The 27,298-nt window shown below is 40.5% G+C and overlaps 2 protein-coding genes across 4 annotated transcripts in view; one reads left to right on the forward strand and one right to left on the reverse strand.

Annotated features, from left to right (window-relative positions):
* Positions 1–20,066, forward strand: part of TRIM37 (tripartite motif containing 37) — a 49,394-nt gene extending 29,328 nt beyond the window's left edge. For both annotated transcript variants that reach the window (XM_044993931.1, XM_044993932.1), the window contains 10 exons: positions 443–579; positions 1,260–1,351; positions 2,880–3,080; positions 7,875–8,183; positions 11,768–11,899; positions 12,997–13,183; positions 14,073–14,191; positions 17,253–17,405; positions 18,655–18,739; positions 19,303–20,066. In XM_044993931.1, coding sequence (XP_044849866.1) covers positions 443–579; positions 1,260–1,351; positions 2,880–3,080; positions 7,875–8,183; positions 11,768–11,899; positions 12,997–13,183; positions 14,073–14,191; positions 17,253–17,405; positions 18,655–18,739; positions 19,303–19,306 — 1,419 coding nt within the window. In that variant the 3' untranslated portion in view covers positions 19,307–20,066. The remainder of the gene's footprint in view (positions 1–442; positions 580–1,259; positions 1,352–2,879; positions 3,081–7,874; positions 8,184–11,767; positions 11,900–12,996; positions 13,184–14,072; positions 14,192–17,252; positions 17,406–18,654; positions 18,740–19,302) is intronic.
* A 1,824-nt stretch (positions 20,067–21,890) lies between these two features.
* The window catches only part of PPM1E (protein phosphatase, Mg2+/Mn2+ dependent 1E), a 100,391-nt gene continuing 94,983 nt past the window's right edge, over positions 21,891–27,298 (reverse strand). For both annotated transcript variants that reach the window (XM_044993686.1, XM_044993687.1), the window contains exon 7: positions 21,891–27,114. In XM_044993686.1, the coding sequence (XP_044849621.1) occupies positions 26,042–27,114 (1,073 nt within the window). In that variant the 3' untranslated portion in view covers positions 21,891–26,041. The remainder of the gene's footprint in view (positions 27,115–27,298) is intronic.

Consider the following 27,298-nt stretch of genomic DNA (forward strand, 5'->3'; position numbering starts at 1 on the left):
AGAGACTTTTAGGGAGCAGCAAAAAATTGTTTGAGAGAAAAATTCCAAAGGCATGGTAAGCAAATCAGAGAATCTAGTTATCTAAAATGGTACTGTCAGGCAGGCATTTTATCTACTTGTTCTGTACTTTCAGACCCTCCTCAGCGATATTACTGACATCTGGTTTTGCTTTCTCTGTTTAGAATAATATAATATATGGAGATATACCTATCTCATAGAACTGGAAAAGACCTTGAAAGGTCATCAAGTCCAGCCCCCTGCCTTCACTAGCAGGACCAAGTACTGTCCCTGACAGACTTTTTGCCCCAGATCCCTAAATGGCCCTCTCAAGGATTGAACTCTCAACCCTGAGTTTAGCAGTCCAACGCTCAAACCACTGAGCACCCAAATACTTAAGATAAAATTTCTGCTGTACAGAAATTCTCATGTTTTGTTGCTCCAGTATGAGCTCTCGGATGGTGATCTGGATGTAGACCTTGCTGGAGAAGACGAGGTAAACCACCTAGATGGCAGCAGCTCCTCTGCTAGTTCAACAGCTACTAGTAACACTGAAGAGAATGATATTGATGAAGAGACTATGTGAGTGACTGCAAAAACTTACGCAGAATTGTTATCCTCTTGGCCTAACGTCAGTTCCCATCAGAATAGAATCAATGTACTTTGTATATCACAATGTCTTTGAGTGATGTGTGACAGCTCAGAGGCCAAAAGCTGGCCCGGAAATGACACCTATAGTAATGTGGTAGAAATGCAAGATGCCAAATCTGCAAGAAATTTTTTTACTGGTTTATTTCCAGTGTGTTGGCTTATTCAGTTTAACATGTTGTCCTTGACCAACAATGTCATGTAAGGCTCTTCTCAAGAGATTAATTAGCTCTGATCCTACAATAATTTACCATTGTGATACCCTACACAAGTTCAAGTGCTGTTTAGAAGTAGAGCACTTCGACTTTAGACTATTTAAATACTGAAAAGTTGAAGGACACTATCAGATCCACATATTTAACATACTATTCAAGATACATATTCTTGTAATGAATATAGAAGGCTTGCAGAATCAGGTTCTAAAATTCCACCTCTTGGAAACATGTCAGATTTTAAGACGACTGGTTTCACAGTCAAGTGATGATGCATTTTGACTTGTTAGTTTCTGCAGTTTGGAAGCTACAAAACTGTAGTGAGATGTTTAGTTTTTCTGTTGTTGACAAACCTCGCAATGCCTAATTGGAGGAGGTGATCTGATTTTTCTTCGCACCAAGGTCTGGAGAAAATGATGTGGAATATAATAGTAATATGGAGCTAGAAGAAGGAGATCTCCAGGACGATGCTGCTGCTGCTGGTGGAGCATCAGGTACAGAAAGAAACATTCACAATCAAACGAACAGTAATTTGTCAGGTTTCCTCCCCTGTTCTTTTCAGTGTCACATCAGAGGCAATATTGAGCTGCATATTCTAGAGGCATTTTCTATTTTTGAAAATGCTGCGTCATGTACTGTAAACTAATTATTGCAGTAGAATGCCAGCTTCCCACTGGTTAGAAAAAAAACTGGAGGGGCCTTCTACTGAACATCCTTAAGAAAAAATGTCAATTTGAAGTTTCTCTGGGAGCCTGGATTTTAAGATGTTTACTTTATACTGGAATGGAAACCAGCAAATGTGTCTTTGCTTCTACTCTACTGCTGTCACCATGATTTCTGACCGCTTGACACATTACTTTAGATTTTGCTACACTGTTGTTAGTTAAGTTTTAATTAAATGAGGGGTGTGAAATATATGAATCTTTAAATATGGAGCAGGAATTAAATTACCATATAAATAATTAAATGGTACTCCATAAGATAACTTGCAGCATAAAGGTGACTGCAAGTCAAAATCTAACACATTTTTACCAGGATTTCTAAAATGACTGAATCTACCTTTAAATGCACTCATGATGCCAGTGCCCACAGATCACACCACATAACTGCAGCATAGGTCTATTGGGAACCTTTAAGCAATGCTGATCTTCATATCCTTGCTCTCTTTTTTTTCCCCCTTTCAGTATAAACCTGTTGTGCCTTAGAGCCAGTCTCTGTCATAACACAGGCAAATTTATGCCTTTCTTCAAAACATTTCTTGTCAGGCATTTGAGAAGCCTGACTAATTTATTTAACTATGGCATTCATCAGTTAAGAATAGGAGTGGAAATGGGGGTGTAATGTCTGCAGAATACAGTGTTATCTAAGGTTCTCTTCTCATGTCATTTTAGTGTATTTGTTAATCTTGATGCAAAGAATGCGTGTAACCCATTCACTTTAAAAGGAGCCTCTCACTTTTAATTGCTTATAGTGCTTTTTCACTCTCAGTACTGATAATGCTGGTTTTGGTCACCTGCTTTGGAAGGAAGCCTTATTGGGCTGTCTAATCTAATTTCCCAGATTGGACTCGAGACACAGTGGCTGGGTCTCAGATCTCTTATAGGATTGCTAAACTCTATGTAATAACATTTCATAGCTCAAAGTAAGCCTTAATTGAAGATCTCCCTAGATCAGATAAAGAAACTCCTCATTTTTATGTTAGTGGGTTGTTTTTTCCTCTAAATCTGCAAATCAGTAGGAAGAGTTAATGTTCTTTGTATTTTATGAAGTCAAATTCTGTTGATTTTCCATTTTAGGGGCTGTTAGTTTTTTATCAATGTACTTTGTTTTTCTTCAGTGCTTTTAGAATTTGTACTTCCTTGTAACAAGGTTGCTTTTCCTGAGGTTATTTGGAATGCTTTTAAGATTTCCATCCTTACTATATCAGTGATTTTCAGCTGCTCTGTTGTGAAATACTGAAACCTAACACATGCCGACAGACATGGTGTATATGTACTTTTCCTATGGTGCTCTCTCTTTCAGGTAGTAGCCATGGCTATGCCAATGCAAGTGGCAGATCTTCAAGGCGGGGAGGAAGTACTTTAGGCTCAGCAGCCAGCAGCAGTTTACTAGACATAGATCCCTTAATTTTAATGCATTTATTGGACCTAAAAGACAGGAATGGGATGGAAAATCTGTGGGGTCTACAGCCACGTCCTCCTGCCTCACTTCTGCAGAACAGAGGTAAATGGTGCATTTAAATACAACTCTTCAATGTATTCCCGTGACAAAGTTAGATACACATCAAATCTAAGTAATTTGTTAGAGATTTATTTAAGAACATAAGAATGACCATCCTGGCTCAGACCAATGGTTCATCTAGCCCAGTATCATGTCTTCCGACAGTGACCGATGCCAGGTGCTTCAGAGGGAATGAACAGGTAATCATCCCCTCTTGCCCATTCCCAGCTTCTAGCAAATAGAGGCTTGGGACACTTCAGAGCATCATTTTGCATCCCTGCCCATCCTGGCTAATAGCCATCAATGGACCTATCCTCCATGAATTTATCTAGTTCTTTTTTGAACCCTGTTATAATCTTGGCCTGTGGCAACATCCCGTGGCAAAGAACTCCACACGTTGACTGTGTTGTGTGAAGAAATAATTCCTTTTGTTTTAAACCTGCTGTCTATTAATTTCATTTGGTGACCCTTCATCCTTGTTTTATGAGGAGTAAATAACACTTCCTTATTTACTTTCTTTACATCAGTTATGATTTTATAGACCGCTATCATATCCCCCTTTAATCATTTCTTTTCCAAGCTGAAAAGTCCCAGTCTTATTAATCTGTACCTTTCCCAATTCCAATATATCTTTTTTTGAGCTGGGGCAACCAGATCTTCATGCAATATTCAAGATGTGGGCGTACCATGGATTTATACAGAGGCAATATGATATTTTCTGTCTTCTTATCTATCCCTTTCCTAATGATTTCCAACACTGTTAGCTTTTTTGACAGCCACTGCTGGTTGTGTGGATGTTTTCACAGAACTATTCACAATGACTCAGAGTTTCCATTAGCTTTGTCTGCATTGCCCATCATGAAGAGGGACTGGGGAAAGGCCAGTGGATTCTGTCAATAGCTGTTGCTGTATTTTCATAATTTCATAGTAGTCACTGTGTGCACCAAACCACAAAGTAGTCTTTGGCTTAATAGCTGCTTTCAGACTTAAAACTGCAGATGAGTATGGAATCCAAAAAAAATTCTGTGTGGGGGCAGGGACAGTGTCTGTCTCTGTTTAAAGATAACTCGGGGGGGGGGGCGGGGGGGGGGAGAGGAGGGATGCCTGAAGAGTAGTTCCAACTCCATGCACATCTTGTGTAGCTATGTTGGTATCTGTGAAGAGATATTGTTATCTAGTACTTTGCAGTAGTAGATCAGTGCCAGATAAATAATGGATTTCCACCTGGAAGGGATTATGGTACAATAGACATAAACAGAACAAAACACAATATACACAGAGTAGGGAATGGCTATTTCATCTTCCAAACTTTTAGCTGTTTGCTGAAAGTGGAGCTACTGAAAGGGTTATGTATGATAGTGGGGAAGCTGTTTCAGACATTTGAGGTGGCATGGAAGAAAGCAGGCACAGGACACAAGTGGCAACATCAGGTGGATTGTAAAGCCAGGAAGGAAGTGTAAGAGAAGTTGAGGGCAGTGATCATGATGGAGGGCTTGAAAAGTGAGGAAAGGGCACTTGAAAAATAGAGGCTGATGCAGAAACTCATGGAGAAGGAAACGTACAGAATGACCGAAAGGAAGAAAATAGTGGTCAGTTTCTGTGCTGGTACTTATTTAATAACTTTGTTAGTATTTTGCATAAAATGTATTTGAGTTATAGTGTTAGGCTGATGTACCCTAACCTTAATTTTGTGTGAACCAAAGGAAAAGTAGATAGCAAGCTGTAAATGTAATTCTGTCACAGCTAATTATTGTTGAAGGTCATATGTTCCTCTCCTTTGTTAGTGAAGAATCAGTACATTGACTCAAACCTCATAAATAGATTTAGCAGAGTTAACGTTTGTTTGGGGCTAATTGGCCCACAGCCACAATATCTTATTTCAGGTCACTTTGAAACAACCATTTGATGGCTTAATAGAGCAGAAGAGAAATAATAGTCCATCTGGTACAGATATATGCTCTTTCTCTTGACATGATGATGACATTTGCACTGGCCAATCTAAAGATAGGAAGTAAATGGTTTGCATTTTGATGTTAACATTCAAATTTAGTCATCTTGTAAAATTCATGCAGTGGCAAGCAGGGTTATTCAGTCAGTTGTTCTTGTTGCATGTCCTACTTGCAGTTGGTCTCTCTGGAAATACAAAATGCAAGTTCAGGGTTAGATCATCCCTCCTGCTGGGAAAACTGCATGATGATTCTGCTTAGTTTCTTTGGATTCTTCCATTGCAGTGGTGAAGTAGTTTGTACAAGCCCCTGCAAAAAATGTAGGGAGGTTTCACCTCTCCCTCCCCAGTAACACAGCTCTATTGGAGCAGTGCTCTCAGGAGCTCCCCTGCTATAGGTTGTCCTTAAGGACTCCTCTTAAAGGGATGCTCTCCATTGTAGAGGAGACTCTGCAGGAAAGCCTTTCTAATACATTCCCAGATCTAAAGAAGAGCTATGTGTAGCTTGATAGCTTGTATTTTCCACCAACAGAAGTTGATCACTAGAAGATATTATCTCACCTACCTTCTGTCCCAAGCTATTATAATGTGCCTCTATATTTCACTCCGGGTTGGTAGGGAAATATTGTGCATCCTTGTGTCCCTGCTCTCACCTTCTTCCATACTACAGGACCCTGACCCTGCCAAATGATCATGAATCCACAGACAGATTCCTCTCAGTGTCCTTTCACATGGGCACAGACAGATATGTATATGGAGCACCCACGGCACTTGCAGATCTGCGGGACATGATCTGCTCCCTAAATGTTTGTATTCTGTAGATGCAAAAAAGTGAGAACACTAAAACATCCTTCCAAAGGATAGTGACCAAAAATCTCATGAGCTATTAGCTGTTCACTAGCCTCTCTAATCCATTCAGAGTAGGAAGTGATGCTGAGGTCTCTGTTTACTTCTTAGGGGACAGATGACCATGTTGATAGTCTTGGTAGAGAGGTCCAGATTTGGATGGACCATAAAAACCAAATTTGGCTTCCTCCTGCCCTCTTGCAAAATGCAAATGAGGTATATTGGCAGGAGACTCTGTAGGGCAAATCTTTGTTGCTGTTTGTGCCACACCTGTTCTGCAGATAAATGGAAAAAAGCCTTTGGTCTCTGATGTGAGCTCTCGCTGCAAATTTGTTTAATGAAGGAAAGTGTCTCCTCTTAGATTAACAAGGTTTTCATAAGGATGTAGCGCTTGATCTAACTTCCAAACTGCAAAGAGTATAAAGGCAGTGTAGGGGTAAATAAGTCCTATGCAGTGTAGTCCGCTTTTTAAAAAAAACAACCCTGACGATTGGACAAAAGAAGCAGTTTGAAGTGGCCAGTGAGCTACAGGTGATGCAAGGTTGCGTACTGTCAAGACTCTGCCTTGACAGAACTAGAGAGACCAGGTGAAGGCATTGAAGAGATGGGATGAACTTGCACTGTTGGCAGTATGACCCAGACTGAGGCCTCCACGATAGTGTTGTGGTGGGTAGGGTCTCTGCGTCCTTCAGCCACTTATTGCATTTGGTGTGGTCTTTCTGTGTTGCTGAGATCCTTAGATACCTGACTTTGTTCCTGTACCTTGTTCAATCACCATGTTGGAACAAGGCTTCTTTTATTTCCGGAGCTTGCTAAGTTTTGCCTCCGAGGGACTCAAAAGCCATTGGGGTTATAGCTCTGAGCCAGTTGAATTTGCAATGAGATGCTTAGAATTCTGAAAGCGTAACAAATAGAAGATTTCCAAGTTGATCTAATTCTGACTAATTAACATAAAGGCTCATCTAGATAGTATCTCTTAGAACTGACCTGGGGCAGCAAGGGACCTAAGGGACTTCCTTTACTTCAGATTCCTCCTCTGAATCATCAGTTAATGTGAAATGATTATAAAATTATTCTTATATCCAAGAAATGCACTTGCCAGCAAACTGATGAGCAGGTGAACTCAAACTTGTCCAGAGATGTGAAAGGCTCTCTGTTGCCATGACTGGCATACTAAGGGAAAGCAAAGCACCCAGCATGAAAGAACCTCTGCCCACTGTTCCCACTGAGGTGGAAAGAGCTGCTGAGAGCAGATGCCCTATGTCACTATAGCCCAGAGGAAGGGGATGGAGTTTGATCCCATTTCATCTAAACATAATCATTCTGCATTGGGCACCCATTTCTCTTTCACATACTAGAGTAACTACAGAGGGCACTGTGTACACAACTAGTCTGAAACTTCTTTGAGCATGTCTGCACTATACAAATTGGTGCTAGCAGTCTTGTATGGGGTGGTGAGGATCCTGATTCATATTATTGCATGTTGTCTTTTTTGCCAGTGTGAACAGGAAAACACTGCGCTATTTCCATTTTTTTAGGCAGTCTTTTAACACTAATATTGTTCCCTAACACTGTCCTGTTTTCCCATCTGCACTGGCAATAAAAAGTAACATGGATTTCTCCCTGCCCTCAAGGAAAACATTACTATCACTGATTCTTTGCTCTTATCATGTAGGCAGCCTTGTTTCTCTTGCTATGTTAAAGGGATCGTCAGGACAAATCTGATAAAAGGGAAGCATTTAAAAATCTGAAACAAATGGAAATGTTCCAAGATTTTTAAAAGATATTTATGGAAACAGTTTAACAAACATCCTCTTGTAGTATTTGCAACCAAGCCCTTGCAGCAGTTTGCTAGTGCATGGGAATTTGGATGTGAAATTGACATATCCTCTACAAATCCTTCCAGTCTTAATAATGAAAGAGTTTAAAGAAAAAAACCAAAAACTACTGATGGAGGTTACAAACATTTTTAACCTTCGTGTTCGTTTAACCTTTTCCTTGTAAAGCATCATCGTACTCTCTAAAAGACCGAGACCAGCGGAGGCACCAGGCAATGTGGCGTGTGCCACCTGACTTAAAGATGTTGAAGAGACTCAAAACGCAGATGGCTGAAGTTCGAAGCAAAATGTCTGATGTAAAAAACCAGCTGTCAGAAGTAAGAAGCAGCAATGGCTCTTGTGAGGGGCAACCCAGCTTCCTCCCTGGTGATCAGGGGCCTTTGGCTGCCTGTGGAACAGAAAGCTGCAGCAAGTTACAAGAAATAGGAATGGAGTTGCTGACAAAATCATCAATTACAAGCTGTTACATAAAGAGTTGTAAGTGTGGTATGGGGGAGGGGAAGGCTTAAAGCTGTCAATTCTCTAGATGGCAGTTGTGTAGACGGATACTGTATCTAGGTGTCTGGGAATAAAAATACTCAGCCTTTTTATAGTTTAAACTTTATAGCTGAGTTTGTTTATAGTAAATATCTTTTGAGAAGCAGAAACATGGAACTCGTGTTTGACAAATTAAATGGCTTCTCTAGAAACTGGTTCTAACGTTTTCAGCAAGCACATTATAGTTAATAATATTTCAGAATGTGATAAGAATCTTTGAAGCCCAGGGCAGATGTTGTTTATCTAATTTCATGTTGACCTTATGGGTAGGTAGCATGAAGTTTAATCCTCTGTAAAGACAATTTTTGGTGGCAAAGGTTACCTGCAGACTATATGCAGATCACCTCTAAACTTTCTCAAGTTTGTTACTAAAATGTGGCCGACCTTGCAAAAATCCAAGCAATCTCATAGAGCACCAGAGTGAGTAATTTCTTCTCATCGCATGAGAATCTTCTTCTTCGAGTGTGTCAGTGTGAATTCCACAGTAGGTGCTTGTGTGTGAGATCGGAGTCTTTTGAATAGCATTGTCACACACATGTCCCCTGTCCCTCTTTATGCTCCCATACAAAGCCCTAAAGGCCAGAGCAGCCACAACTCTCCCTCAATTCTCTCTTATTGCTCATGGCAGCAAGATGGAATCTAACAACTGTCTGACCTGGTAGTTCTTAGCTCCAACTAAAGTTCTCAAAATGCTTCATAAATCAGAACTCTTCTGATCTACTTGTATACGACCTTTGTGAACACCTTTGACCCATCTGGATTGAATACTGACTGCCAGACACTTCTGTACGCTCCCTTCGTGTACAAGGATTCTCAACATGGTGGATTTGAAACCTGTGGGCTTCAAGCTTGCACATTCTGTGATGGACTAATTCCTTTGAAAGATGGACATAGCAGGTGCCTCTTCTGTTTAGGAGAGTCACATATACTGAGTAGATGTTCGGTGTGCATATCTTTGATCACAAGATTGTATAAGTCACATGGCCTGGGGTTGAAACTCCATCTCCTGGAGCCATCTATGAAGGCCTCTTCAGATCCTGAGGAGATGGCACCAGAGTCCTGATAGCAGACAAACAGACTTCATCAAGCAGCCGTCTAGCAGACAAACAACTCCAAAGACCAGTGCAGAGATGACGACACCAAGAAAAGACCTGGCATCAGTACCAGTGCCCCCAGCACTGAAGCAGACTCTACCTGTGTTGCAGATGTTGGCACTAAAGCAGACACAGTGACACTGAAGTCTGGTACTGAAGTCCAGCGCCAAAAGGGGCCATTCTAGACAGGAGCAGAGACTCCACACGGTGCTCAGAGCCTTCCTAGAAGGATAAACCACATACAATTTCTGGAGAGACATCCACAAAGTCCTGCATGGCTCTGAGGGCTGATGAGCTGCCTGTGGCACAAAGGAAAACTCCAGCACCAACTCAAGATTGGGTGTCGCACCGCTCAGCAATGATGCCTATAGTAGATGAGCCTCTGGATGAGCTAGGTCTGTAACCATTATCGAGGCACCTGCTGGTACCGATACAGACCCTGGTACCAAGAGCGCCATCCACACTTCTCTGTACTGCCCATATAGGTGGTCTATTCATCCTCTCCATCACCAATGCATATGTTCCCAATGTCCTTAAGCGGAGAGCCCTCTCCTCTACAGTCTGTGATCAATATCCCAAAGGGGCCTGCCTGCACTCCCTACAGGACCTAACTACTATCCCAAAGGAACGGCATTGGACTAGTCAATATCAAGCTAGCCAGTGATATCTCCATGACATGCCACCATCACCCTGTTGGGCTCACTGGGGGTTGCCATTTCAGTGTGCTAGGAGCATGCTGGAGAGCGGAAGTGATCACTTCGCCATCACCTTTCTGCCAGACCACAGGGGGGAGGGCCATCAGGAACAACCAGATCTGGGGGCTGAGGAACACCAATGTCCTGCTTTATCACCAAAAGACTTCTCATCCTCGTTGCCTGCTGAAGTGGTGTCTTCAGCATAACTTTAAGTTTTCCAGGAGCGCCTTCTGAGAATTTCAGACACTCTAGGGAGGGCTGCATTGAAGAAATGTTATAAGTTTGATATTTTTTGACAACTGTGAGTCCATTTAGAATTGCTCTTCCCATAAATGAGGTACAGCTTGACCTGGCCAAAGCCTTGTGGCAGATGCTGGCCCCTGTACCAGGTAGAGAAGCAGTATTAGGTTCCGTAAGCAGGTTTTGAGTTCTTTATGCCCACCCCAATCCAGGTTCCTTGGTTGAAGATCTAATTTTTTCTTGGGATTTCATCTTTGAGACACTGTCAGATTGTTCAGTACATCATACCCTTAAGTTGGCTATCACCTCTGCATGGAGGGTCAGTGCACTCCAAGCCCTTACTCCTTGGACCTCCTTATGCATCCTTTTATAGAGAGAAGGTGATTCTGAATTCATCTGTAATGTGGTTTGGGAGTTTCATCTAAATCAATTAACCCTACCAGTTTTCTTTTTGAAACCATTCAGCATAAGGTGAGAGAAAGATAGGTACTTTGGATTTTTCCAGAGCATTACTCTATTACGTTGATAAGACTAAAGCTTTCAGATGCTCTCTCCCCCTTTCCATGACTGTAGCTGGCTTGTCAAAAGGCTCTGAGTGGGTAGTTCCACCTGTTGTTAACTACTAGCGGACCTCTCCCTTCAGTTGTCAAGTTGTGCTCCACCAGGACTCAGGCAGTGTCATCAGCCTGCTTCAGAAATGTGCCTGAATCTGTAAAGCAGTGATATGGAGCCAACCCATTGACTTTTGCGGAAGATTGAACCCTTTACATGGCAGCTAGGTCTGGTGCTAAGTTTGGGAGAGCAGTACATCAATCCTTTTTACCAATGCAGCTGATGCTTCTTTCTCCCACCATCAAAGGAGAGTACGGCTTGCCAGTCACCTACAGTGGGAAAAGCACTAATACATACTTGAAGTGAAAACAATTTCTTACTCTGTAGTAACTGTGGTTCTTTGAGATGCTGTAGTTACTGTGAATCCCATGACCTACCCTCCATCTCTGCTTTTGGAGTCCTCATGTAGCATGGGCTTTAAATTGTGAGGGACCTGAGGGAAGGTTGGGGACTACTCTGTCTTCTACGCATTCACACCAGAACACAAGGAGACTTGGGCTGCATGTGCGGCCTCAACAGACATTGCTGTTGAAAAGACTCCGATCTCATGCACACATACAGTGGGTTCTCACTAACAAACCCATCTCGAAGAATTAAGGTAATCATTCCTGATCTGGTCTCAGGAGCATTATTGATTAAGCGAGTGGCTTCTTCCCAACATACCTTCACAACAGGAATAAAATGTAATGAAAACCTTGAAGGCGTTTGAGAGATTTGGAGAGGAGTCAATATGGTGGCCCCGAGAATAAAGGGGAAGAGAATGTCTAGTGCCGTTGCATCAGTTAGTTCCACTTCAGGCCAACATAAATATGGGATGATGCAGAGAATTGACTGGATGCCTAGGCAGTACATTCACATGTCTTTCGATTAAATATCTTTGTAGTCACGAGTAAGAAAAGTAATTCGCCCAAAGCTACTCGTTCTGGAGCAGCAGGGAGCCTGTCTCTTCGAAGAGCAATGGACTGTGGGGACAATAATTTTCGCTCAAAGGGAGACTGTCAGACTTCCTCTGAAGGTAAACCTGAAATGTGGGAGTGCTTTAAATATGCTTTGGAATGCATCGGGGAAGAAGCTTCTTAACAGCATATCCTTGCTCATAAAGTTCCCGTCTTTGATTAAACTTTGTACATAAACCGGGTACTATTTCCCCTAAACATGATTAACATTATTGCACCAATACAGCCCTTTGAGAACCCATTACACCATCTTACTAAGCCTTTGTGTCTAGCGTTCATGCTCGGTGTTCCTGGGACTTCCATTTTGTAACAATAACCTGCCTATCTTTAAATAGTTTTAATACCCTAAATTGGTGTTTGTAGTTTCTTGTACTTAATTACCACGTTTACAAGCAAGTTACTGCTGTATCTTACCAGGCAGGACTTAAATTCTGGGTTCTGTTTCCTCTAAAGGAAATAGAAGAAAATTCTGCTTAAGTCCTTGTGCAACTTACTCCTGCACCATGTGGTAATAGAATTGGACATTATGGCCACCAGGAAAACTCTTACAGTTTTTTTAGTGCAGCTCTACCAGTGATAGCAACAGTGAAAACTGTAATGCAGCAGTTCTCAAATTGAGAATTGCAAATGGATGGGGGTGCTGGGGAGGGCAGGTTATGGTTCATGCTAATGGGAGTGGGGTCCTAGGGAGAGGTCCCAGAACGGAAAGAGATTGAGAACTGCTGCTCTCGTGTATGCACATGGGAGCAAAATCATCTGTGTACTCTGAACTGTACAGTTTTCACCATTGCTATCCCCAGAGGTGCTGCACCAGTGCAGAGAAACACCTCTATGTTTTCCCTATGTAGACCAGCCACATAGATGGCTCTATCTCTATTAAAAAACAGATCTGTATTAGTGCACCTGCGGAATTGCTAACATATGCGAAACTAATTTTCATAGTTCACACAAATCCAAAAGGTTAATCTATACTGGGAAATCTTGTAAGTGCTTTTCTGAACCTGTGCTACCAAAAGTGGAAGCTGTAGGTGAGAGGATATATGTTTCTGGAAAGCACACATTAAGTGACCCTAATAGCAAACGCTGCTCAGATGGTGACTTGAAAAATTTGAGATGTTTCATAAGTGCCAATTATCTTCACCTTTTGTCTTCTTAGGATACATAGGAAGCTCAAAGTCTGGCAGTAGGCATGGCTCTCCCAGGTCCCTGACTAATAGTAATGCTCCTGATGCACTGCCTAAGCCAGAGGAAAGGGAGTGCGAAGGCTCAGATTCTGATGTGGGCATTTCTGCTTTAAATGGCTTAACAACTATGGAGAAGACAAGAAAAGCTGTTGCTCTGGGGTAAGTGCTTTTCTCTCTGAATTATAAATGGAACATTTAAAACTGCTAAAATCGAGCCTTTTATGTATCAAGGAACATAAATTACTTTGAAGTCATTCACATTTTTCTGCTGCTTCATTTGGACATCCAGCTTTGGCCCATAAGTGAGTTGTATGGCCTCATTTTTCTATGTAAAGAACTTTTGAGGGTCATAACAGCTCATTTTAACTAAAGCTGAAGCATCAGTAGCTGTAGTCTGCCCATTTAGATTTGCAAGTCAGACTTCTGTCCGTTTTTCTAATATTTCCTACTTTAATGTTCTATCCACCAGGATTTTACATCTAGTTTCCTTATATCGGAGAGGATATTTCACTGAGAATCCACCGTTCCTTTCTTTTCCTCACTTCTGATTTTTCTGTGCTTCTCCAAATACAGTTTAATTACATATGTGTAGTAGTAGTTTTGAAGTATGCAATCAGGTTTTTCTAAATAGCAGGCCAATGAATGGTGGGGTGGGCTGTCTCTTGGTTCTTCTGTGCATCCAGACAGTTACCTTGAATTCTGTGCTTGCTTTCTGTCATTGATATGAGGCAATAGTATGAAAGGGTAGCTTTAAGAAAACTTAAATGTACATGCTGTGTAGAGGTACAAACTCCAGATGCTGAATGTGACATAGCATTGTGGGTCAGGGGAGGATATGTTCTTTGGAGAGCATCAGTTATGTACTTTCAGATCTCAAAATGGAACCCTGTAAATATTCCAAATAACTTCAGAGTTGGAAGTTCCCAGAAGCATAGGAGAGGCTCCCCGATGCTAAACTGCATGTAGCACTAGGAGGAGAAGCTGCCACCATGCTTGGGTTTAATGCTTTAGGTTCTAATGCTGTTTTTTCCCCCAACCGCATTTTAAGGTCAAATTCTAAAGGATGTCATACGGAAGGAACGCAACCAACTGATCAAGAGAACCACTCGGAAACTGGGGAGCTACAGGCCATTCTCTCTGAAGGCACCTCAGCAGAGCCAGAGGAAGGTAAAGGCAAGATCAAAGAAAATAAATGCTCAAATAGTGTAGTGACACTTTAAAACAGAGGTAGTTAATTATTTTTTGTCACGGTCCCAATTTCTTGGTCAGGGTATAGTCAAGGTCCAGACTCCAGAGAAGATTAAAAAATAACAGTAATGATGATAAGAAGTAAATAAAAAGGTTGTAGACGTTCAAAAGCATCTAGCGGTCTGGATTTGGCCCACTGCTTATTGACAACCCCTTTAAAACAAGAGTGTTTCTGTAAACTATGTAAAAATCTGTTTACTTGGAGGGCTGAACTTGTGTTGCAACATTTGATAGATTTATAATGAACAAAAAGACGACTCCTCAAGTGTATGACAGAGAGGCGTGATGGAATTCAGAGAGCACAGAGAAACTTTCAGGGAGCTTTTTCTTAGTTTACATTTCTGGTTTATTTTTCTACCTCTGGATGCCTGTTTTCATTTTAAGACTTAACTTTAGAGATGAGGTTTGGCAAATTACTAATTTAAAAGATGGATTGCCCTTGTGTTCCTGTTAAAATACAGGAAGAGGCCTTATTTGGGTATAAGGCTTCTGCTTGCAGGGATAAGTCTGGTGGTGATTGGGACCATGTCTGCACTGGACACCTCTTAAGTCTAGTTTAAATTGGATTTTGCAGTAAGCAATGTCCACTAATTCCTCTGAAAATCAGAAGAAATCTCAGTTGTTGAAAACCGGGTCTTCAGCGGCATTTTGGGGTGGGGGGGGTGTTCCACTCCGGGTCTTCAGCGGCGGGGAGTCCTTTGGTGCCATGGAAGACCCAAGTGGACCCACCACCGCCGAAGCCCCGGACCGCCACCAGGTATTCGAATCGGGCCCCGCAGTTCATAAAGCCAGCCCTGTGAAAATGCATTCCTGTCTCTTTCACCTTGTCTTTCCATGCTGGAGAAAATATTGTTGGCTTTCTTATTGATACTCCATGCAGAAGTGTTTTTCATATCTTGCTAAAATTCTGCTGCCTTCCACCCCTGCGCTAATTTGAATTTCAATGACTGATGAATTGTAGCTCAAAGCCTATATTAAGGTGCCAGCATCCATCTCTATCTGCAGTGTGCAATATTGTGTAGGTGTTGGCATTTGCAGAAGGTCTCTCAGTGACATAAAACTGAATTTCTTCTCTTAGTCACTGCAGCGTGATCATGATGTGTTCCTGCAGTTCTCCTGTTACAGGAGGAAGCATTAAGAGGAAAAAAAAATTAAGTAAAATATTTCATTGTTAAAACCCCAGGAAACAAATATTACAATTTATTTCCTTTCACAAAGGAAAAATTGCAGTAGCATAACCATTTGTTTTCAGGTAGCTATGATTAGCTGCGAATTTTGAGAACTAGCTCTTTCTTTGGGAGCATGTTTCATACATAAGAGCAAACCCAGTTTCTCTATCTGACTTGAATGTCAGGTCAACATGTTGTACTTGTGCATTTATATGATTGTAATTCCAGAAAGTCTTCAGAGAAAAGGGCGGTTGAAGGAGTCACGTTTACATTTTTCTTACTTAGGTCTGCTTGAAGATGACAGTGCTAGAATTTCACAATATGTCAAGGAAGCTGTTTTATGCCATTTTAAGAGTCCAGTCAACTCTTGGGCAAAGCAGTTGGAAGAGCACCTGGAATTGCTGTTTTCTCAGAACCATTTGCATTAAGTCTTGTGATAAGATCTTTTGAAATAAAGGGGTTTGGGCAGGGGGTGAAATTATATGAAGAGTTGTGGAAATCTTACTACTCATTTAGTTGACTTGGGGTGTATGGGCAAGGAGTGGAACATCTTTGCTGTGGGGGACTGCACTGCAAAACCATTGGCATCGTGTTAGTCATCAGTGCCACTCAGTCCATCAGCTGATAGCCAGTACAAAGCAAACCAATCCAGACACCATAAAACCTATGTAATTTCCTCCTGTTTTGGTTAGTTTTCAACCACTAATCATTAAGGCTACATTTTAATCATAGGTGTTTTTAGTAAAAGTCATGGACAGGTCATGGGCAGTAAACAAAAATTCACGGCCCGTGATCTGTCCATGACTTGTACTATATACCCCTGACTAAAACTTGAGCTGGCGGGGGTGCTACTGGTGTGCAGCCCAGGACCCCCCGCAAGGGGAGAGGGGCCGGGCAGCTTGGGACCAGTGCTGGAGGAGGGGCAGTGGCATGTGGCTCAGGACTCCCGCTGATGTTGGGGTGGGAGGGTTGGTGGGGCTAGTAGGCTCCCTACTGGGCTCTGCACAGCTCCCCAAAAGCAGCTGGCATGTCCCTGCAGCTCGTAATCCCCTGCCCCAGCCTTGAGCCCCCTCCCACACCCAAATTGCCCCAGTAGCAGCTGGTGTGACTAGCCTAGGGGCTGCGTGATCTGCTCGGGCAGCCCCGGAGCCAGCTGCTGCAGAAGTCACAGGTCACAGCATCCATGATTTCTGTGACAGACATGGAGCCTTACTAATTAGTTTCAAGTAGTGGCAAGATAAGGGGCTGTCTTCATTTGAGAGGAATAGGATGAGATATATTTGTAGGAAAATCATGTTGTCATGTGTTTGTAACCTCTGAATAGGAAAGTTAACTTGATTGAAATGTGTTGCTGCTTGGAGGAGTTGGCCTGTAAGTCTGCTTAAAAGGCCATGACATGTCTTAAAACTAGTAAAAAACATTTGGACTTCAGTTCATTTACACAGTGGTCCATTGAAGCATTGGTAAGAATGGGCTGGCTGCCAGCTGAGGAAAGCCACTAAAACAGAAAGGAAATGCAGTTATACAAGTTCACATTTATACCGTTTAGTTGGATTTTTATAGGGTTGCTTCTTTAAGTCTCCATTGAATAAGATAACCAGACTGAGAACATTTTTAAAACTGTTCCCCAAGCATGTTCTGCTATTGATCCCTTAGTGCTTTGGTAAATAAGTTTACACGCTGCTCACTTTATCTTGTTCTCCTGCCAAGCCTGAGAATTTGATGTTGGTGCATCTTGGGAAAGAAAGGAAGCTGAGAACTTTGTGGCTACAGGAATTTCATTGCAGCAGGTTCTCCTTTGCTCTTTGCAGCTGGGCTATGTCAGAAGCACGTCCTTCACCTCCTGCCAGGCATGAGCAGCGATAGCGACATTGAATGTGACACAGAAAATGAAGAGCAGGAGGATGCCACATCCACTTCAGATGCGTTTAATCATGCCTTCGATGTCCAGCCCTCAAGTGAAGGTAGAACAATTATATTGTGCAATCAGAGGGGGCAGCTTTCCAAATGCTACTCCTGACATGGCTGATGGTTCTTGTGGGTAAAGGATACTATTCGGGGCTAAGTTATTGCCACAACTGTGCAAGTGTTAGTGCCAAATGAAGCCTTCCAAATATTATCAGTTGGTGCTTGAGATCTCATTTTAAAATGGAGGTAAAGAAAGCGAGTGAATTTTTCCTAACATTGAGATCCAGGATAGGACCAGTCTCCCAGCAGAAGTAGCAGAAGTCCCCTTGCTTGAGTTACTTCAAAGTGGACTTGATAAAGCACCAGAGAGTAGTCTAAATGACCTATCAGGTTTCTTCCATCTCTAACTTGCCCTTGTCCAAGGCTGAAAGCCACAGAACAGGTGTAATGTTATGGCATTGTGTGATGGCAGGATGCAGAGAGCATCTGCTGTGGACGGCAGGTCCCACGGTCGCTGCAAAGCTGTGGTATCAGAGTGGTGAGTTGGGGAAGAGGCATGGGAACCTATGGCTTCAGAGTCACCATCCCAGTTGTGGGGGAGAGATACAGCTGCTTTGGAGGCTACAGTAGCAGCCAGCATGTAGGCTGTAGGATTGTCTCTGCCCTCTGCATAAAATCTGACTAGCTTTGGGGCAGAAGAGTGGATTTGGCCCCAGTTATGTAAATTCTCAATTTTCATTGCAGAAAATAACAGTAAATGAGTGGTGGTAGCCGAAATGTCCCCTAGTAATGAGTTGGCATCTGAACTGACAGTAAACTGCTTTTGAATGCTTCAGCTCAGTTTTAAAAGAATTGACAGTGTTTACCATTTTGTTCTATGAAAATGTTCAAAAACATCTTAAAGAGTACTTGTAAAACCTTTACATGATTGCTAAATTCTAAATAAGTTTGGTTAATGGTTTGGAATAAATATTAATAGTGTAATATAATCAGTAGAAGGTCGTCTTATTCTGAATTAGTAGTTTACTGCAGAACTCCACAGCATAACATTGAATGTTACATTGCTGACTCTCAAAAAAAACTTGAATCCACCACCAATTTGTACGCCACTGTCATAGTTTTAAAATTGTAGAGCAGACTAATTCAGAATAAGGGTTCCAACTTTGTATCTGTCTTTCATATGTTAAGAATGAAATCTTAATCTCTCAAAGAATTGCTGATTATAGAGCTCATTAAATTACAGATTTTTAAATTTAACTGATTTGGGGGCTTGGTCTTTAAGGATGCCATATAATTGTTTTTCAGTATTAGAGCTGTGTTCAGTTTTTTCTGAAGGTGATCAAATAGGCCCTGAAGACCTCAGCTTTGGTACTGGAGAGGACAATACAAGGTAATTGCTAAAATAAGAACATTGACTTAATGGCAGTTAACTTAACCTAAGTCTTATTGTAATTTGGTTTGATAGTAATATAAAAGGGTCAAATCCGTATAAAGTTTTGCTGTGTCAAGAAACTGACCCCTCCATCTGAAATACTCCCAATGTGATGCAAATGCTCCCTGCAGTGCTCATTTACATGAAGGATATAAAGATGGAAGGGCATTACGTAATAACTAATATCCTACAACTTTTAAATACTTCCCACTTTCCCATTGCTGCTGAAAGTAGATGAGATCCTGCTCCATTTTTGATTTACTTAAAATGTCAAGACCTGTTAACTAATCTGCTTTGTTGGTAATGCAATTGCTAGAGGTAATGTAGCATCAAAGCAGGACTGATTGCGGGGGCTCACATTCTCCTACTCCTTGCTGGTTGTTAATTTAGTATTTATGTACTTACCTTGGGAATTTTTAGATTTAAGCACCCAAAATCCTTTCTAATCCACAAAATAGCGCTACTACTATGGGCTCTTTTTAATGACTGAGATTGCATATGAACTGTCTCTTTTGGGCTAGGTAGAGGATTGGCTTGTTGACTGCAGAAGACTTTGAAGAGTTGGATTAACACTAGCCTGCTTGTGTCCCTGAGAAGAGGCACATTTCATAATGCTTATTTATTCCATCTGTATTTTTCTCGTAGGCACACACTCCATTGTGCTGAATATAAAAGATTATGTAGTTCTTCCATGGCTGTTTTAAACCTGTTCATAGGGCAAGTTGCCCTATGAAAAACCTTAGCAAGACTGTATTCTTCATGGCTTTGGCAGGTTCAAATGCAGATTCTGAACAAATGTTCAAAAGGTGCTAGAGCCGTGTTCATATTTGTCTCCTTACCATACGATTGATACAGCAGAGAATGTGGGGGAATATCCTTCCCTTTTTTTATTAATGGTATGAAATAACACTCTAGTTATATTCATAGGGATCTAAGCTATTTAAAGTTAGGGTGAAAGTGGCCTGCACAAGAGTTAGTTTGTGTTTGTTTTCTTCAGTCTCTAATTTGGACCAACTGAGAACATTGTTGCCAAACTTTTTACCACTGTGCATTGCATTTGAGCAGCTAAAATGTTTTGTGAAGCTATAATGAAAGCTGAATAACTGGCTGGTGAAAAAGCATGAATAAGTGTATACATGTTGTGTTCTTGTCTCATCTGACTGTACTTGCTGAAACATTCATTTTGTATGTAATGTTACTCAGTGTTTAAGTGCGTACAAATCATAGTTTAGTTTAAAACGTTTGCACTTTTTGTTAATAAAATGAACATTGAAATACTGTGTAAAATTATTTTGAAGGGACTGGGATGATTGCAGATGCTGATGGGAAAGAAATATGCTGCTACCTAGTTAGTGTTCAGTTGGGGTTTTTTAAAATCTACATCCTAGTGGTGCTGAACCAGTATGTTCAGGCCATAGTCTGCTCCAAATGAAATGCTGTGTGACTTCCACAACCAATAATCCTTAGGCACTCGCTCATGAACCAAATACCCACCCTCCCCTCCTTAAAGTCCATTTCTTTCAGTCTCTACTATGTGGATTTTTTTAGTCATTATCTTGACCTTGACTGCAGTGTTGTTCACTGTATCATCAGTTTGTGTATCAGTGTTCTAGGTTCTCTCAAATACAATACTCATCAGCTAGTAGGCTGTGTGAAGAGGATATAGGTAGAAGCATTCATTGAGTGTAGTTTGAGCTCTTGCATTCTTTTGAATTCATGTTAAGGTGTATTTGATTTAACCTTCTTTCACTGGTTTTGCTAACTGGGCATTGCCTCCCATCCTGATTACAGGAGCAGTCCAAGTTGATTCTAAGCCATGTGAGACTTGAGGGGAATACATTGACTCCATATCTCATGTAGGTCTTTGGTTAATCGAGTGGTACAGGGCCCCAGAAGCCCATACACTTTGTTCCCTATATGTCTTGCTAACAGCTTTCTCCGAGTTCACTAGCAAGTGTACTGCTGCATTTATGGATCTAAACCATTGGTCTGTATTCTCATGCTTCTAAGTATCAAGGAGCTGAGTCCTCTGAACATCTGCCAAGTCCAGAACCTTGTGTCCTGCTTGATAACGTAGAGCTGAGGGCCAACAGCCACCACTAGGGCTATGGGAGCAGCTGATTATTTGAAAGGTTGACCCAGGTGCTACACTTTCAACTAGAAAGTCTTTACTAGGAAAGGGTACTGGGGAAAGAGCCTCTTCTTGGGTTAAAAATGAAAGCTAGGTATCTACACCTATTTCCTGAAAAAATCAGTTTTTTTGCTGCTTAAAATAAACCCATTTGAGCTGCTCTGCGTATGACTCCCTCTCCACTTGTGATTTTTATAGTTTCCTATGTGTATAGTATTCTGAAATACATGAGCTCCAGTTTCATAGTGAAACTCATCTAGATGCTTTTGCTTACATAGTGTTCAGTACAATTGAGTGTAAGGGACTGGTGTGTGTTTAGTTGAAGTGTTAAGACTGCTCAGGCAGCTAGTGTACCAATCATACAGCCACTCTTGCCAGGTCTGCAGGGCCTTACAGAGCCCAGAAGCATCTGAAGTCCTCCCTAGCCCAGCCAAAGTTCTAAGATATTTAGTCCTTGAAGCAGCGTGGAAAATTTAACACTAACAGCAATGTTTAAAAAATACAGAGGATCTAAAAATTTAGGCCTGAAGTATGCAACTGTTGCACTTCCACTAATGGGCTATTGCTGAAAGTGGCACAAAGTGAACTGTTACAACTAAATGTCATTCAAATCCTGCACATTCCTTTCTTTGTTATAAAATAGATAAGAGAACATTCAATACGTAGGTCCCCTAGAGAGAGGTAACAAGATACCAATTAAGCTACAGTTTAGGAAGCTACAACCTTAAAGCATTTATACAACCTACTCCTAATTCTAGATTTGCTTAAATTGCAGCACAATGGTCAGATGCTCCTGCTTCCTAGTCTGCATATGACACTCAGATGCATTTTTAGTAGTAGGTAAAAGCAGTTTAACCCTAGATTGAGGGCATCAATTTGAATTCTAAACAGTAAAATCCCATTAGACAGAAGCAATTTAGCACAAGGAATATGAATTTACTTATTTAAAGACAAATTCAGAATAGCAGACCATAGAAAAATGTTTTAAATTGTTTTATTAAGATATTGATAAAATTTCAACATAGTCCTTATCCGTAAACACTTAAATAAAATATGGATGACTGTTACATGGATTACAACTGACCTCATGAGCTGTAGAACAAGGTTGCAAATGGAAAGATCCCAACACTGTAGCATAAAAATGATTAATTTAATCACTTCATAAAGAACATATTAGAACTTTCATGAACAAGAGAACACAAGTATCTCTCAACAGGAGCACCCGTGTAGGAGCTGGCACCACACCTGGAGTTCTAAAAACAAGTTACTACTTTGAGAAGAAGAAAGGATCAATCTCTGCCAACCTTCCCTAGTCCTGTTTCAGTTTCTTCTAATTTAAAGGTAAAGAAATGCAGCAAAGAAAGATGTAAGTAAAAGAAAACAAATGCAGGCAACTTGTCAATATTTGAACTAAATCTTTGAAGGGGGGTGTTTCTCTCTGTTTTAATGTTGGCAGCTACAGTGCTTTAAGCCTGATTAACAATGACTGGAAAAGGACATTAACATTTAAGTTAGAGGTTGCATTTATGTTTCACTATTATTTATTGCATGCTATAAGGGTAGAAAGTTTTATTTGCTGTTGCAGACTTATGATCTAAAGAAAGATTGCCCTAAATTGTAGGCATGAACAAAGCTGTAGTATCCCCTTTAATGGCTTTGTCTATAGTGTTGAATGAGTGAATACACTGTGCTAAAACAGCCACTAATTTAGATCAATCTTTCTCAGTGCTACAGCAGGACACTGCTAGAGTAGGAATTACCCAGTGGTAGGTAGGATAGCATAGTGGACTTGAACTACAGCAGTCATATCTGTAAACACTGAATTTCTTGTATCTCATGTTTATCTGTCCATAACACAATGCATTTTTCACTGACTGTGTTCCAAAAATGGAGCAGAGTTTGACAATGTACCACTATAAATGTGGTATAAGTTAAAATCTGCTTTGACATTGTCCTTAAATGTTACACTGCAGACTAAACTAAATAAATAGTGAATTATTTTAACTTGCAAGGACAATTGATGGCACTTTTAGGTAAAGAAAAGTTATTTACATGTTTCCACTCACCTTTAGTGCAAATTGAAATGGGTTAACAGCTCCCTGGTCTGGTGCTATACTGCTCTCTGCAACAGCAGACATTCCTCAAGAGTTGCACATTTAAAGTGTACACTGGAAACTATTAGAGGGGGGATTAAATTAATCCCTTTAAAACTCACAGTGAATAGCATACCAGTGAGTTCTGAACAGCTTCAGACAAAAAAGCCTGAAGTCCATTTCTCAAAACCAACACAATATTTTATTTTCACTACCTACACCTTTTATTCCTGCAAAACATGTTTAATAGGTAAACTGAAACTGATGCAGATTGTGTTAACTTGAAAAAAGGATACTTCAGCTCTTTATTGGAAAGGTTATACAAATTTCACCACTACTAAGATACACAATAAAATTACAAAACACAAGTCACAGACAATCTTAGAATTAACAGTTAATAAATACATTTATATAGATACTTTTGTTTGTCTAATTTTTTTTTTACATTATCACCAGATGGATGATCAAAATACAAGATACAGAACATTTAAATACCATTAGTTAGAGGGGAACTTATTGCTTACGTTAGCAAGCAGCAAATAAGGGCACAGGATTTTGAACTGAAGAGAACTACTTCCTATCACCAGTGGCATTAAGAGAAAACATCGCGTTTCACAAAGCACTGCTTTTTTGTCTAGTGTGTAGAATCAAGAGCAGCATATATCAGACCAATAACCACTACTTTTATATGTATTATAGAAGTTTTAAAAACTTACCTTACAAATGGTTCCTATCTACTCTAAATGAATATAGTGAAGAAATGAACACTTGCTATGTATACAATATTTTGCACTGAACCACACAGGAACTATGATGGCAATTTCCCTCCTAAATGGTCTGAGAACCAGAATGATCATTTATGACTCCACACCTAAAGAACTACACCCTTGACAAGAGAGCATACACTCACTCCATTACTTTTCAACCAGTCTTGCACATTGGGAAGTTCTATCATCCATAACTTTATCTTGACATATTTACTTGGACAAGGAATTGCACTTACATCACCTTCCAGTAAAAGTACAACTATCAAACAGAAGAGACTTTCAATGCATCTTCTATATTAGTGTGAAGTTTAAACAATGAAAGGCAACAGCAAGATGCCCAAAATTGCATACTTTAGTATTCTGTGGTTTCTCATATTTCCGTAGTAAATCTGATTAGAAACGTACAATACATCTGAAGAGAATGTTAACAACATCTAAGGCTTTGTAAGATAACAAATGTAAGAGCCAATGACTCCTTAATGATATTTGTGGTTTTAAAAAAACTGCAAAATAATTACAGGAATCTAAAACCACAGTTCAATTCCTGTTTGCTCACAGCTTTTTACTATTTCATCAAATGACTTTTAAAAGACTGACTCAAAGATGAAGCTGAGATCAGTAAAGTTCAAGTCTTATGGTTTCAAATAATTTAGACTCTCCTGACTACTTAACATTTAAATATTTTAACAAATTCTGGCTAACTAAGGCTGATTTTTAAAGTGTTACTGCTAAGATTGAGTGGTATATTAAATCATTGCTAAAATTAAATGCTGTTGGAGAATTACAGTTTATATTCATACCAGTGCCAAATGAGTATTCTCATACTTAGTTATCATAGCAGGAGGCCTAATATGCTGTCCGATACATTCAACTGGAGCAGTTTTTAATTACTTTTGTGTTCTACTTAACTATTCCTTTAAGAGTAAGACATCATCTCAAGGATAGGTGGGGGGGGGTTGTTTGTTTTTTAATAATTGGATAAGCAAATGGGCTCAATGGGATAGACATGGGCAACCCACATTTTCCATCTTTCTCTGCAAGTCTAAATTTGTTGGAGGAGAGCTTTGGATTGTCAGTGCGTTTTATGATCTCAGCTAAACAAAGCAACCACCCTCATTCATCTACATCCACAGCATTTCCATTCACTTCAGGTTAATACAGCAGTCTCACATCCATTTTCTGAATCTATCGGGAATAACAAGAATTCACTAATAGTGTCACACTCACTCCAGCATTTTATCATCTCTAAAAACTTCCACTTTATTTTAAATTATGCCCTTGCAGTCTAGAAACTAACTTAAAACAAAATCCTGATCAAATTGTTTATTATTCTTAACAAGTAGTTCTACAGTTTGATCAGTTTAGTGACAGCATATTGTACCTGGGTATCACCTCAGGCTCAGTTTCTTTCAACACCTGAGATGAAGGTGTGATGACATTCTCCTAGCAATTAACCACAGTCCTGTTAGATTAAAGCCAGTGGACAACAGCCTCCTAAACTGACAAATAAAAATGCCACTAAAAGCACCAAAAAGTTATGAAGTCCCCACATGCTATCTCTAGCCATGGGGAATAATTTTTTAAAAAATACAAAAACACTTTTTTTCATATTACACATTATATGTTACAGGAAATAATAGCTAAATTAATTGTATGTACCTTAATCTGAGTCTGAGAACAGAGTAGATTTTACAGCATGAGTCTCTCCATTCCTAAATTACCTGTTAATACCCTGTATGGCTTTTAGTCTTTTTACCTGCAAAGTGGATGGATTCTATAGATTTCTCTCAAGATTAGTCTAAATAAACAAAGGAAAATAAGAAAAAAACACCACCTGGACTTCTATGGAAACTCTCCCCCCACCCTTTACAAAATTCAGCATTCTAAAACAGGATAACTTTCTAAAAATATTGCTCCATAGACGTATCTCAGGCAGGTTCAACTTTATTTTCAGCTGCATTTTTTCAATGGTTTCTAACTGTGTCTATTCACCTGAGCCAACTAACCAGCTTGTCTAGTGAATGAGAATATAGATACTTACGTGCATGTGTTTGTGGGGGTGTACTTAGAGTGGCACCACCAGCAGTTTTATTGTGACAACCTTTTTTTTTTTTTTTTTTTTAATTCCTTGGTCTATTTACATCTGAACTGAGTTTTACAGGGAACCATAACACAGTTCTGAAATGCTCACCTTTTGATTTTTTGATGCCATTTTTATTCTGGGATTGACTAAACTAGTTGTCTGAAGGGGGGGATACAAGGAGGATGGTTATATTTTGCAGCTCTGATAAAGGTATGGTTCTGGTGTACAATTACTCTGTCTTCGACTCAAGAGCATATTCTCACCATAAACTTTGTGACTATTCATCCTCCACCACAGAGAACTTCTTACCAACATCCTAATTTTACTGCCACTTTGGACAGGTAAGGATGGACCTAATCCTTCCATATGGGAAGGTTTGTGAGCAAAGAGATGTGTGTGAAACTTTGGTTTGAGCCTGGCTCCACATCGCCTCTTTGCATTATAGAAGTGGAAATGAGAGAAAGCAGAGACTCTTTTCCCCAAGGATCTGAATTGTTCCTTTTCCAATCCAGAAAAGTGTGGAGATAAACCCTCCATTCTGTAAATGTGCTGCCCTGTGGAACTCAAACTAAGAGAAGCAGAATATCCCCTTGGATCTGTAGGTCCAGACACTGAAGATGCGGTGCTTTTTGGAGCTTCATTCTTCACTGTTGAGCCGTTAACTAAATTGACTCCCTTTGGTAGGCCAGGACTAAACACTTGAACTGGTAACAAATGTATGGCATTCTGAGGTTGGCTTGCTTCTGTTTTCATCAGGTCTAAATAGCGTTGGTCTTCAAACAGGTTAATTTTGGACCCTATGCTCAAGCTAGTTCTATCAGTGAAGGAATCCACTCGCCCATCATACCCTAGATCTGCAGGTGCTGAGCACTGGTGTTGAGGCCATGGCCGTTTGCAATCTCCATGGTTTTCTTTATCTTCCCCATTATCTTCTTGTCCTCCTTGAAAAGAGTTCTCTGTCCAGTCTGAATCCTCACTAACATTTACTGCTGTATTCATGTCCCTGAGAAATACCACAATGACAGTGATGTTGTCACTGGAGCCAGCATCCCGTGCTGATGCCACTAATTTGTGTGCCACCATGCTGCTATCTCCATTATTCTCCTTCAGGTGATCAGCCACCACCTTCACTGCCTCATCAGGATTTACTGTGTCATAGAAGCCATCACAGGCTAAAATGAGGTAGTCTTCAGACCCATCCAGTACGGTGGAGGTGGAGTCTGCATCTCCACAAATATATGGCTTGTGCTCAGCATCTCCTGTGGAAAATGGAAAGCAAAGATATTTCAAATCTCAGGTTTTTGACTGGCATGCTGAGTGATAGATGGCATCCTGGGAACCCTTTTATTAATTCTCAGACCAGGAACCAATTATTCTTTTCTCTAAACTAGAGGAGTCTCTTGGAATAACAGGCTAGACCAGCATCTGTTTTCCAGAAAAATG

Source organism: Mauremys mutica, chromosome 19, assembly GCF_020497125.1.
Source record: "Mauremys mutica isolate MM-2020 ecotype Southern chromosome 19, ASM2049712v1, whole genome shotgun sequence".
In the NCBI taxonomy this organism is placed as follows: domain Eukaryota; kingdom Metazoa; phylum Chordata; order Testudines; family Geoemydidae; genus Mauremys; species Mauremys mutica.